The sequence below is a fragment of the Oncorhynchus masou genome, chromosome 31 (genome assembly GCF_036934945.1).
Source record: "Oncorhynchus masou masou isolate Uvic2021 chromosome 31, UVic_Omas_1.1, whole genome shotgun sequence".
Lineage (NCBI taxonomy): Eukaryota > Metazoa > Chordata > Actinopteri > Salmoniformes > Salmonidae > Oncorhynchus > Oncorhynchus masou.
Window position 1 is genome coordinate 84,403,235 of NC_088242.1, and position 14,771 is coordinate 84,418,005.

Below are 14,771 nucleotides of genomic sequence, written 5' to 3' on the forward strand. Positions count from 1 at the left end.
GCAACAATTAATGATTTTAATGAGTTACAGTACGTGTAATGAAATCAGTCAATTGAAATAAATGCTATGGGTTTCACTTGACTGGGAATACAGATATGTATCTGTTGGTAGGGGCGTGGATCAGAAAACCAGTCAGTATCTGGTGTGACCACCATTTGCTTCGTGCAGCATGACATATCTCCTTTACATAAGAGTTGATCAGGCTGTGGACCTGTGATATGTTGTCCCACTCTTCAGTGGCTGTGCGAAGTTGCTGGATATTGGCAAGAACTGAAACACACTGTTGTACATCCTGATTCAGAGCATCACAAACATTCTTAATGGGTGACATGTCTGGTAAGTATGCAGGCCATGGAAGAACTGGGACATTTTCAGCTTCCAGGGGGTGCGCATTATCATGCTGAAATATGAGGTGATGGCGGTGGATGAATAGCACGACAATGGACCTCATCACGGTATCTCTGTGCAGTCAAATTGCCATCGATAAAATGCAATTGTCTTCATTGTTTGTAGCTTATGCCTGCCCTTCCCATAATCCCACCGCCACCATGGGGCACTCTGTTCACAACGTTGAAATCAGCAAACTGCTCTCACGCAATGCCATACACACTGTGTGCCATCTGCCCGGTACAGTTGAAACCGGGATTCATCCGTGAAGAGCACAGTGGCCATCGAAGGTGAGCATTTAGCCACTAAAGACAGTTACAACACCGAACTCCAGTAAACTCAAGACCCTGGTGAGGACGACGAGCACACCTGAGATGGTTTGACTGTTTGTGCAGTAATTCTTCACTTGTGCAAACCCACAGTTTCATCGGCTGTCCAGGTGGCTGGTCTTGGAGGATCTCTCAGGTGAAATTAAAATTCCATTCTCTGGCAGCAGCTCAGGATGACCTTCCTGCAGTCAGCATGCCAGTTGCACGTTCCCTCAACTTGAGACATCAGAGGGATTGTGTTGTGACAACTGCGCATTTTAGAGTCCTTTTATTGTGCCCAGCACAAGGTGCACCTGTGTAATGATCATGCTGTTTAATTAGCTTGTTGATATGCCACACCTGTCGGGTGGATAGATTATCTTGGCAAAGATATGAAATGCTCACTAACAGGGATGTAAACAAATTTGTGGGAGAAATAAGCGTTTTGTGCGTATGGAACATTTCAGGGATCTTTCATGTCATCTCATGAAACATGGGACCAACACTTTACATGTTGCGTTTTATATTTTTGTTCAGTCTATGTGTAGGATGAGGGTTGGAGTAGGTATCTCAAAATAGGGGGGAGTGAGGCCTAAGAGGGTTTTTATAAATAAGCATCAACCAGTGGGTCTTGTGCCGGGTATACAGAGAGAGTGCAGTGATGTATCCTATAAGGAGCAGTGGTGGCAAATCTGATGGCCGAACACCTAGCCGCTCGAGAGCAACCTTATCTGCCATTCTATAAATGATGTCTCCGTAATCTAGTATGGGTAGGATGGTCATCTGAATTAGGGTTAGTTTGGCAGCTGGTGTGAAAGAGGAGAGATTACGATAGAGGAAACCAAGTCTAGATTTAACCTTAGCCTGCAGCTTGGATATGTGCTCAGAGAAGGACAGTGTACCGTCTAGCAATACTCCCAAGTACTTGTATGATGTGACTACCTCAAGCTCAAAACCATGTGTGGGCAACTCTAGTCCTCGAGGGTCTGATTGGTGTCACACTTTTTCTCCATCCCTAGCAAACACAGCTGATTAATCAAATTGCATTCTAAACTGAAGATCATGATTAGGTGATTATTGGAGTCAGGTGTTGGCTGGGGCAAAACGGTGATACCAATCAGGCCCTCGAGGCCTGGAATTGCCCACTCCTGCTCTAAACCCTCAGGAGTAGTAATCAAACCGAACCACATGACCTTTGTTTTGGAGGTGTTCAGAACAAGGTTAAAACGTCTTGATACTCCCCATCCCGGATCCGGGATCGTGAATAAAGCCTCAGGCTCATTAGCATAACGCAACGTTAACGATTTCTGAAAATCGCAAATAAAATGAAAATAATGTGCCTGCTCTCAAGCTTAGCCTTTTCTTAACAACACTGTCATCGCAGATTTTCAAAATATGCTTTTGAACCATAGCAAATCACTAATTTGTGTAAGAGTATGCTAAGCTAGCTTAGCATTTTGAGTAGCATTTAGCACGCAACATTTTCACAAAAACCAGATAACCAAATAAATAAAATCATTTACCTTTGAAGAGCTTCGGATGTTTTCAATGAGGAGACTCTCAGTTACATAGCAAATGTTCAGTTTTTCCTGAAAGAATCTTTGTGTAGGAGAAATCGCTCCGTTTTGTACATCACATTTGGCTACCGAAACGAACCGAAAATTCAGTCACCAAAAACGTCAAACTTTTTCCGAATTAACTCCATAATATCGACCGAAACATGGCAAACGTTGTTTAGAATCAATCCTCAAGGTGTTTTTTCACATATCTCTTCATTGATATGCAGTTCGTGGAAGCCTGCTTTCCCCTCAGAATCGCATGGAAAAATACCAGCAGCTGAAAAAGACGCACCAATTTCAACGGAGGACACCGGGCGGACACCTGGAAAATGTAGTCTCTTATGGTCAATCTTCCAATGATATGCCTACAAATACGTCACAATGCTGCAGACACCTTGGGGAAACGACAGAAAGGGCAGGCTCATTCCTCTCGCATTCACAGCCATATAAGGAGACAATGGAAAACGGAGCCTCAAAAATCCTTCTGGTTTCCTGGTTGCCGTTTCATCTTGGTTTTGCCTGTAGCTCCCGTTCTAGGGCACCCACAGACAATATCTTTGCAGTTCTGGAAAATTCCGAGTGTTTTCTTTCCAAAGCTATCAATTATATGCATAGTCGAGCATCTTTTTGTGACAAAATATCTTGTTTAAAACGGGAACGTTTTTCATCCAAAAATGAAATTGCGCCCCTAGAGTTTCAAGAGGTTAAGGGCAGAGAAATCTTGTTGAACACTCAGAACGCTGTGTTGTACAGCGTTTAAGACTAAATCCTGGGAGAGGTCAGCTGAGGTACAAGACTATCATCTGCATATAAATGGATGAGAGCGCTTCCTATTGCCTGAGCTATCTTGTTGATGTAAATTGAGAAGGAGCCTAGGATCGAGCCTTGTGGTACTCCCTTGGTGACAGGCAGTGGCTGAGACAGCAGATGTTCTGACTTTACACATTGCACTCTTTGAGAGAGGTAGTTAGCAAACCAGACCAAAGACCCTTCAGAGACACCAATACCAACCCACATGAATGGAACGGTCTAATGCAGTGGTTCCCAAACCTTTTATAGTCCCGTACCCCTTCAAACATTCAACCTCCAGCTGTGTACCCCCTCTAGCATCAAGGTCAACACACTCTCAAATGTTGTTTTTTTTGCCATCATTTGTAAGCCTGCCACACACACACACACAAATTAATTAAACATAAGAATGAGTGTAAGTTTCTCACAACCTGGCATGTGGGAAGTGACAAAGAGCTCTTATAGTACCAGGGCACAAATAATAATAACTTATTTTGCTCTTTATTTAGCCATATTTGTTCCTCGAAAAATGTGAATAACTCACCACAGATTAATGAGAAGGGTGTGCTTGAAAGGATGCACATAACTCTGCAATGTTGGGTTGTATTGGAGAGAGTCTGCCTTAGATCATTTTCCACACACAGTCAGTGCCTATATTTAGTTTTTTGGTTGCAAAGGATATCAGTGTCTTAACAGCATGATTTGCCAAGGCTGGATACTCTGAGCGCAGCCCAGTCCAGAAATCGGTCAGTGGCTTCTGATTTAAATTCACAGAACCGCTTGTTGCAATTTCAATGAGACTCTCTTGTTCAGATATCGGCATAATGGACTGGAGGCAGGGCATGAAAGGGATAACTAATCCAGTTGTTTTTTGTGTCATCCGTTTTGGGAAAGTACGTGCATCTGCGTAATTGCGCACCCAACTCACTCTGGTGCTTCGCTATATCACATTTGACATTGTCCGTAAGCTTGAGTTCATTTGCACATAAAAAATCATACAATGACAGGGAAGAGGTCCAATGTCTTAGCCTCAATTTTGTCCCACACATTGAGTATAGTTGCGGAGAGTCCCTGTAATCCTAGATTTAGATCATTCAGGCGAGAAAAAACATCACCCAGATAGGCCAGTCGTGTGAGAAACTCGTCATCATGCAAGCGGTCAGACTAGTGAAAATTATGGTCAGTAAAGAAAACTTTAAGCTTGTCTCTCAATTTAAAAAAAAGTGTCTACTTTGCCCCTTGATTACCAGCGCACTTCTCTATGTTGTAAAAGCTTTACATGGTTGCTGTCCATATCACTGCATAATGCAGAAAATACATGAGTTCAGTGGCCTTGCTTTAACAAAGTTAACCATTTTCACTGTTGTGTCCAAAACATTTTTCAAGCTGTCAGGCATTCCCTTTGCAGCAAGAGCCTCTCAGTGGATGCTGCAGTGTACCAAAGTGGCGTTGGGAGCAACTCCCTGTTATGGTTTTTGCGCCATCAGTACAGATACCAACATGAGCAGCAGCTACGTTTGGCAACATACGGACCGTTAGTGGAATTCACGTGAGAGAGGAATTCACGTGAGAGAGTAACGGTTAATGTGATTGGATGTTAGTTATTTGACTAGGCTACCTGTATTTGATATTGTGGTGTTATTTCGCTGAACACTAGATGGTGTAATTATATTTTTGGCAGTGAAACTTAGCAACTTAGTAGTGAAACTCAGGCAAGAAACAAACCTCACCCAAATATATTTTCCAACGGGGCTCTACAACTGGACCATTTGAAAACATGAATGATTTTTTGGGGGGGAAAAAACATTTAATGTGAATCACACATGCCGATGGAATTAAGGGCAATGGTGACATTATTGAGGCCCTTTTAAGGTTGCAGTGACATATCCGTAACCTGAGCTGAAACCAGATTGCATACCAGACAGAGAAATTTAGACTTCAAGAAAGCTCGTCAGTTGATTATTGCCAAATTTTTCCAACACTTTTGATAATCGGAAATTGTCCTTAAACAGTTCAGGATCAGCTTGATCTCCCTTTTAACTGAAGGATGCATCGTGGCTGCCTTCTAAGCACTGGGAACCTCCTCGGATAGATAAGAGAGACAGGTTTGGCGATGATAGGGCTGCAACCTTAAAGAAGAAATGATCTAAACCACCTAACCCAGATTGTTTTTTGGGGTCAAGTTTATGGAGCTCCTTTAACGCCTCAGACTCGGTGACCGCCTGCAAGGAGATGCTGTGTAGCGGGGCAGGGGAAAAAGACGGCAGAGCATCAGGGTTAGTCGCATTAGAAGGGCTGGAAGATGAGGAAGTCTTGGATGGGCAAGGACGCATGGCTTAGTCGAATAGGAATCCTGACTTAATGAAGTGGTGATTAAAGAGCTCTACCATATGCCTCTAACCTTAACATGCAGACTACACCTGCCACCGGGCGCATGTCCAGCCACACCAGACATGATCAGGACATGGAGGTTGAAATATCAAAACTAACTCTGAACCAAATATATTAATTTGGGGACAGGTCGAAACACACATGAAACATTCATGGACGTTTAGTTAGCTAGCTTGTTGTTGCTAGCTAATTTTTCCTGAGATATAAACATTGGGTGTTTATTTTGCCTGAAATGTACATAGCTGGATCTTTTGTAGAATATCAACCCATTTTGCGTCACATAAAATTGTGTGTTCTCTAGTCCAAAAATGTATCCACAGATAAAAGGGGAAACCTAGTTAATTTCTAGTAATTCTAGATTTTATATGGTGGTTGGGTTGGCAACCAACTTTAAGGTGCATTAATGCAACCGACTGGAGTGTGGACCTCGTTCATCTTTCAATCACCTAGGTGGGTGTATTCTCCTAGAAAACTATGTGGAGATGGGAGAGGCGAATGAAATTATTGAGTAATGCGTGCATTTATTTTGCAATGCTCATGCACGCAACACGGCCGATGTTGTCCGCATTTAAGGGACATGGACAGCTGTGACGGAGGGTTTATTCTCCAGGTCTTTCACAGTTTTCCAGAACTTCTTGAGTTTAGACCCACAGAGTGAGAACTGATCCTTAAAGTAATTCACTTTGGCCTTACGGATAGCCTGAGTGCATTTATTTTTAATTTGCCTGAACTACAGCCAGTCAGCCGGAGTATTTGTGTGCCAAGCCTTTCGTCAAATGTTTTTTTTTTAAAGATGGAGTAAGTCTGCCGGATCATGGTCAAACCAGGGGCTGAACCTGTTTTTAATTCTCATTTTCTGTGTTCATGTTTGTTAACAATACCACTGAAAATATATGTTTAAAAATAAGGTCCTAGTATCTTCAATAGAGGGGATCAAGCTGATTCTATACCCCTTTACAGAGGCCAGGTCATGAAGGAAGGCTTTCTCATTAAAGTTTTTCAGCAAGCGTCTATGACAAATCAGGACAGGTCATTTAACTGAGCAGCCATTACGAATACATGCTTTACAATAGTGATCAATAAGGTCATTACAGAAAATACCAGACTGATACCTGTGAGGATAACGTCACGGAGAGTAGCATTTTCTGTGTTTGAAATCCTACATTGTGGGATTGGTAATAATCTGAAAGATTTAGGGAGCAAATCAAATTGTTTGGTGACAGACTTGGTGGAGACAGAGAACTGAAGGTGTTCCTTGGTAAAGATTGCCACTCCACCACCTTTGGAAGATCTGTCTTCAGAAAAAGGTTATAACCAGGAAGGTTAACATCAATGTTCAGAACACTCTTTCTTAACCATGTCTCAGTAATGACCAACACATCTGGATTGGAACTGTGAACCTACACTTTCAATTGATCAATTTTAGGTAATAAACTAGTAGTGTTAACATGCAAAAAAACAGGCTTTTACCAGAGCAGAAATTGGTGAAGCAGAAATCATCAGAACACAAGTCAGAATTGGCAGTAGCAATCGTAGGCGGACCAGAGTTTACATGCACATTTCCAGATATCATCAACAGTAATACAGTCAGGGCACGGCAGAGCACAGGGCGAGCTCTGCATTGTTGATTTTTTACTGACTTTATAATTTGCATCAAATGGCAACAAGATCATATTGTACTGCAATTTCATCAGGTAGCATGAATACAAAGCTGGCGGGAGAGGGTTCGAGTAGGATGGGAGGCCGAGAGACAGTCACGAGTGTAGGAACAAACATTGTCTGTCTTCATGATCGGGTAAATGAGCAAACTCATTGTCAAAAGTGAACAGGAGTCATTGAGCAAATAGCACAAAGCACAACAAAAAAGTAAAACGGCTTGGAGCCAGCCATTGTAAGTTCAAAGAGTCACTCGCCCCAACAAAATAAGGTGAGAGAGTAGCTCTTTGTGCCCAGTAGGCTATTAAAGTCAGATTATTAATATAGGCCTACTATTTATTAATTTATTTTAAAGTGTTCCCGAGTAAAGCACAAATGAATTGGCCTACATAAAATTCAGAGCAGTCCAAAATCTATGTGTGCGCTGCAGGCATGCGAAAGCTTGGGAGAGAGGGGTGAGTGGCAGGATTATCTGTACCAGACAGGTGGAGACAGGCCAGGGGAGATGAGGAGCAGATCGCCAGGTTGGGATCCAAGCAGCAGTGAAGCAGGCAATGGGAGTAGGTGTCACCCGCTTGGGGGATGCTTTGTCGGGAGGCTGAGTAGAGCTCGACCTTACCGGACAGGTGCGTGGTGGAGCAGATAAAAACGTCCAAAGCGAAAAGCTGAACAAAAAACATTGGACACTGTGCTATCTAACCTCCAAACGAGCTTCAATGCCATACAACACTCCTTCCGTGGCCTCCAACTGCTCTTAAACGCTAGTAAAACCAAATGCATGCTTTTCAACCGATCGCTGCCTGCACCCGCTTGCCCGACTAGCATCACCACACTGGATGGTTCCGACCTTGAATATGTGGACACCTATAAGTACCTAGGTGTCTGGCTAGACTGCAAACTCTCCTTCCAGACCCATATCAAACATCTCCAATCGAAAATCAAATCAAGAGTCGGCTTTCTATTCCGTAACAAAGCCTCCTTCACTCACGCTGCCAAGCTTACCCTAGTAAAACTGACTATCCTACCGATCCTCGACTTTGGCGATGTAATCTACAAAATTGCTTCCAACACTCTTCTCAGCAAACTGGATGCAGTTTATCACAGTGCCATCCGTTTTGTCACTAAAGCACCTTATACTACCCACCACTGCGACTTGTATGCTCTAGTTGGCTGGCCCTCGCTACATATTCGTCGCAAGACCCACTGGCTCCAGGTCGTCTACAAGGCCATGCTAGGTAAAGCTCCGCCTTATCTCAGTTCACTGGTCACGATGGCAACACCCATCCGTAGCACGCGCTCCAGCAGGTGTATCTCACTGATCATCCCTAAAGCCAACACCTCATTCGGCCGCCTTTCGTTCCAGTACTCTGCTGCCTGTGACTGGAACGAATTGCAAAAATCGCTGAAGTTGGAGACCTTTATCTCCCTCACCAACTTCAAACATCAGCTATCTGAGCAGCTAACCGATTGCTGCAGCTGTACATAATCTATTGGTAAATAGCCCACCCATTTTCACCTACCTCATCCCCACAGTTTTTATTTATTTACTTCTCTGCTCTTTTGCACACCAATATCTCTACCTGTACATGACCATTTATCAATCCAGTGTTAATCTGCAATATTGTAATTATTCGCCTACCTCCTCATGCCTTTTGCACACATTGTATATAGACTCCCCCTTTTTTTTTCTTTTTTTTTCTACTGTGTTATTGACTTGTTAATTGTTTACTTCATGTGTAACTCTGTGTTGTCTGTTCACACTGCTATGCTTTATCTTGGCCAGGTCGCAGTTGTAAATGAGAACTTGTTCTCAACTAGCCTACCTGGTTAAATAAAGGTGCAATAAAAAAATTAAAATAAAAAAAAAGATCTGAACAGGTTGAAGCTAGCATATCACATTCTTTATTCATGACATTTGAATGAAAGCTTAGTGTCATTGTACTTCTCTGGCTCTAATAGGTCAGAACACGTTACCGTAAACATTCCAAACACAAACGTTGACTAGCTCGTAGACATCGCCTTTTAAGTGAAGTTAAGAAATGGAGGATGGGACGTATTGGACCTGCTTCCTTTTGAGCGCAAGGGCCTGCTTGGGCCCACAAGGGTCAAAGTCCATGGATAAGGTATAATCACAAAGCCAGAACAGAGCTTGCCACCACAGAGAAACGGAGCCCTGCCAGTTAGAGCCAAGCTGGTGCATCCTAGCACACCTTTGGCCCTTAATCTCTGAACTCCAGTTTTGGGTCTTTTTTGCCCTAGTATTTAACCTCATCATACACTTCTTTAGATGTAATGCAGAGCATAATCAATAGGCTTGGGAGTGTATACACTCCATGGTTGATCAACCCCCACAATGAAACCCTTTTTGGTCAACTGTCAAGATTTGGGGATTTTATCAGAGGTGGTCCTTGGCATTTGTTGTCTTCATGGGTTATTTCACACAGGAGTATTATTTTATCAAAATGTTATAAAACATTTAATGTCATGCCCATGGCAGCAACAAAAAAATGAGTAGTAACTTGGCTACCATTTTACAAGGCTCTTATTGTAATTGTGCGTATAGACTTGCATCTGCATTCGGCAGTGTTTTTGGGCGATAACTTTCCTGTGGATTGCTAACACACAGCCACTCTCATTTTTCAATTGAATGATTAATTTGCTATTTAAATAACAAGTGGTCACAAATAATTGAGGATTTGACTCAATAATGAATCAGTTTTCTGAATCCACCAACAACAACAATGTGCTGCTGGGAATGAACATGGGTGTATTTTTCAGGTGATAAAATTATATGAACCTCTTCCATAATTTGTGCAATGGATAATGAGTAGTGGAACTTAAGGTGATTGTCCCTCAGGTTGGGTGTTGATGGAAGTTGGGTTCTCATGGAGGCCTATCGGACGTTGGGTAGGTTGGGTTCTCATGGAAGTCTATTGGGGGTTGGTTGGGTTCTCAAGGAAGTCTATTGGGTGATATAGGGGCGGCAGGTTGCTTAGTGGTTAGAGCTTTGGACTAGTAACCGAAAGGATGCGAGATTGAATCCCCGAGCTGACAATCTGTAGTTCTGCCCCTGAACAAGGCACTTAACCCACTGTTCCTAGGCCATCATAGAAAATAAGAATTCGGTATTATTTGACTTGCCTAGTTAAATAACGGTCAAATACAAAAATATTGGGTTGGTCATTCTTGATCTCTTTTTCCTATCGCTAATGAAACTATCAAGTTTTACCAAGGCCTCATCTCCTCAAACTGTGTTTTCAATCATCTGCTCAACATGATGGGAATTGTACAGTATAGTTTGATTCTTCACATTGATCTTATTGTTTGTCCTTGCAGCTTCAGTCTGCTGTAGAGGATTGGTCAAAGGGCAGCATGAAGAGGAGGACCCATGACACCTCAGGCCACCAGGACACTGTCCAAACTCTACCGCCCACCCCAGAGAGGTACACTGCTTCAGGGAAACTAATGTTAGATATTTTACAGCAGGATGGGGGACAGAGCAGTCCAGGCTGATTAACGGCTGATTCGTTTTGGGTTGTGCAAGAGACTGGGTTGGACCTAAAAATATTGGCTTTGTTTTTAGTTGAGTCATAAGAGCATTCCAAAAGCTGTTAGTAGATCACGGCATAAATAGGTTTTGGAACTAGCAGTATAGAACCTTAGTTGGCCAATATTATGGTTTGATGCCTTGTGTTTTGGATGTTAAAATGCATATGATGATGTTGTTCTAAGGGTCTCTTCCAGATAACCTCAATGATCAATCAAATGTATTTATAAAGCCCTTTTTACATCAGCAGTTGTCACAATGTGCTTATACAGAAACTTGGCCTAAAACCCCAAACGGCAAGCAATGCAAATGTAGAAGCACGGTGGCTAGAAAAACAGGAACCTAGGAAGATGCTTGAGTGTGATGTTAATGTAAAGAGACTGATGTAACTGTGGAGGAAAACCCTTCACTAGACAATCTCATCCACCCCGGAGGTCTAAGGCAGATAGCCCATGGGAAAACACTATTCCGTGTGTAATCAAACTGTCTAGCTCCTTCATATGGCACGTTGCACAAGCTAGAGTTTCCCATATATAGCTATAGAGGCAGTTTGTTATTAGAGGGGATAGATTCCGGAAATTCCTTAACTTAATTTACTCTGAACGGTTTGACTTGTTCCCCACTTTTTGGGATGTGCTGTGCCTTACTGTTCCAACGTTTTTATCAGGCTGGACGATCAAAATATTGGTCTTTATTTTGATTTTGTTTAAAGATTGTTACCATGGCAATCATTGAGCAGTGTCGGTCTATAAACCCTGAAAATATGTGGTGTTGGACTGGACAGATGAGAACATTTATTACTGTAGGCTTACATACAAAAACCCTCTGACATTCACAAAGATTCAACATTCACATCTAAAACTTCTGATCACTAAAACAAAGCATGTTTTATCCAATTCTCCTGCATGGTGGCAGATGTGATCAAATGGCAGATTGTATTTCTGTGTCAAGTCCGAACAACAGGTACTCTTGTAATTATGTTGTTCATATTAGTAGGATTGGATACATTACTCACCTGTGCCTATTTACAGTCAAACCCATTAAAAACCATAATACACATCAATAACCCATAAATGTTACAATTAGTGTTTTTGTATTGACTCCTACTGTATGAGTGTGTTGATGGTGTGGTGTTGCGTGTTGGTGTGTGCTGTAGATCCTCAGGGTTCCTGAGGAAGATTCTGAAGAAACGTTCCCATAAAGAAGCTCATACTCCTGACGATGGAGACCTGAGCGACCGAGGAGAAGGTTAGATGCACCAGGATGCAGCCTTGGGGCACACCAAATATGTGACCTGACCAGGAAAATCTCTTGGTCCTAGTTCTACAATAGGCTATAATAACTAGAGCGTACATTTTGTTCCTGGTCAAGTCACATGGTAATTCAAAGTGAATCTCTCATATGTTGACATCACTTGATTATCCTAGATTTCCGATATTGCACATTTCTATCTGGGAAAAAATCTCTTACTTCTCTATTTAGCTTGTCTCCGGCATATTTTTTAAACATTTTATTTTACCTTTATTTAACTAGGCAAGTCAGTTAAGAACAAATTCTTATTTTCAATGATGGCCTAGGAACAGTGGGTTAACTGCCTGTTCAGGAGCAGAACGACAGATTTGTACCTTGTCAGCTCGGGCGTTTGAACAACGCTCTAACCACTAGGCTACTCTGCCGCCCCATATGCTGTCAAATTACTTGTCCTTGCCTTTAGTAGCGTATACTGTATAAGGTTGGGAGTTTCTCTGGGACTGTGAAATAAGGTGGTATTTGTGCTAAGATTCCTTCTGGCCTGGAAATGGAAGTGGTCTTACACATGTAAGTAAAGGTGCTGGAAGAAGGCAGTGATGTAGGGGGTGATACAGGGTCAGTCACTTCCTGAACATGAGACCCAGATGGGGTCTCCAATGGATTTGTTTCTTAAATAAGTTGCTTTCTGGTAAATAATTAGTCAAGTAGGATTAAGCTCTATCATAACAACATAGTTTGGACCTTTCATCATGTTTTGACTGTGAAACTGGCTCTCGCCTCTTGCTATGGCAGTGCGTCACAGTTTGGCGTTAGAGAGAATTAAAAAGGAGATGTTTTATCAACAAAGTGATGTGAAAATCCCGAAAAACGAGTTTGGAATCAAGTGAAGTGTTCATTTCCTGGCCAAAACAATATATGTAAAAGGCTCTCAAGTCCAAAAACGTACATTTTACAGCTGGTTGAGCCTTTTTAGTTTTAGACCTTTAACTATCAGATCCTACAGAAAAGTTTAGGATCTCTAATCAAAGACAGATTTTTTGTCTTTAGTTCCTTCAAATGTTTTTTGCCCAACATCTACTGTAAGGTCAGTGTGTTCAGAAAGTATTCATATCCCTTATTCCACATTTTGTTGTGTTACAGCCTGAATTCAAAATGGATTAAATGTTATTTTTCTCATCTTCACACCCCATAATGACAGTGAAAACATGTTTTTAGAAAATTTTGCAAATTAATTTAAAATAAAATACAGAAATGGTTCATTTACATAAGTATTCACACCTTTGAATCAATCATTTGTAGAAACGTCTTTCTGGGTAAGATTCTAGGAGCTTTCCACACCTGAATTGTGCAACATTTGCCCATTTATTATTTTCAAAATTCTTCAAGCTCTGTCAAAATGATTGTTGATCATTAATAGGCAACCATTTTCAGGTCTTGCCATAGATTTTCAAGCAAATATAAGTCAAAACTCAGCTACTCAAGAACATTCACCGTCTTCTTGGTAAGCAAGTCCAGTGTAGACTTGGCCTTGTGTTTTAGGTTATTGTCCTGCTGAAATGTGTCTGGTGGAAAGCAGACTGAACCAGGTATTCCTCTAGGATTTGGCTGTGCTTATTCCATTTGGTTTCTTTTTTATCCTGAAAAACACCCCAGTCCTTAAGGATTACAAGTTTCCCCATAACATGAAGCAGCCACCACTATGCTTGAAAAGATGGAGAGTGGTACCCGACACTTTGTATTAAGCGAATTGCTTTGCCAATCTTTTATATATATATATTTATTTATTTATTTATATACTCTTTTTTTACTTCTTTCTCCCCAATTATGCGGTATCCAATTGGTAGTTAGTCTTGTCCCATCGCTGCAACTCCTGTACAGACTCGGGAGAGGCGAAGGTTGAGAGCCATGCATCCCCCGAAACACAACCCAGCCACGCCGCACTGCTTCTTGACACAATGCCCCCTTTACCCCGAAGCCAGCCGCATCAATGTGTCGGAGGAAACACCGTACACCTGGCGACTGTGTCAGCGTGCACTGCACCCGGCTCACCACAGGAGTCGCTAGTGCATGATGGGACAAGAACATCCCTGCCGGCCAAGCCCTCCCCTAAGCTGAATGATGCTGGGCCAATTGTGCGCCATCCCATGGATCTCCCGGTCGCGGCCGGCTGCGACAGAGGCTGGACTCAAACCAAGATCTCTAGTGGCACAGCTAGTGCCTTAGGCCAATTTATTTTGTCAGTATTACTTTAGTGCCTTGTTGCAAACAGGATGCATGTTTTGGAATGTTTTTTAATTCTGTACAGGCTTCCTTCTTTTCACTCTGTCAATTATGTTAGTATTGTGGACTAACTACAATGTTGTTGATCCATCCAGTTCTCCTATCATGGTCATTGAACTCATGGTGAAACCCCTGAGTGGTTCCCTTCCTGTACGGCAATGGCGTTAGAAAGGACGGCTGTATCTTTGTAGTGACTGGGTATATTGATACATATCCAAAGTTAATAACTTAATAACTTCACCGTGGTCAAAGGTACAATGCCGTTCAAAGGTTTGGTGTCACTTACAAATGTCCTTGTTTTTGAAAGAAAAGCAAAAGAAATGGTCCATTAAAAATAATACCAATTCATCAGAAATACAGTGTAGACATGGTTAATGGTGTAAATGACTATTGTAGCTGGAAACGGCTGATTTTTAATGGAATATCTACATAGGCATACAGAGTCCCATTATCAGCAACCATCACTCCTGTGTTCCAATGGCACATTGTTTTATCTAATCCAAGTTTATAATTTTAAAATGTTAATTGATCATTCGAAAACCCTTTTTCAATTATGTTAGCACAGCTGGAAATTGTTGTTCTGATTTTAAAGCAATAAAACTG

At 41.9% G+C, this 14,771-nt stretch overlaps 1 protein-coding gene across 1 annotated transcript in view; it reads left to right on the forward strand.

Moving 5' to 3' along the window:
* LOC135524612 (unconventional myosin-IXb-like) overlaps positions 1-14,771 on the forward strand; it is a 118,388-nt gene that overhangs the window by 79,718 nt on the left and 23,899 nt on the right. The window contains 2 exon segments of the mRNA XM_064952305.1: positions 10,427-10,533; positions 11,794-11,885. Of these exon segments, the coding sequence (XP_064808377.1) occupies positions 10,427-10,533; positions 11,794-11,885 (199 nt within the window).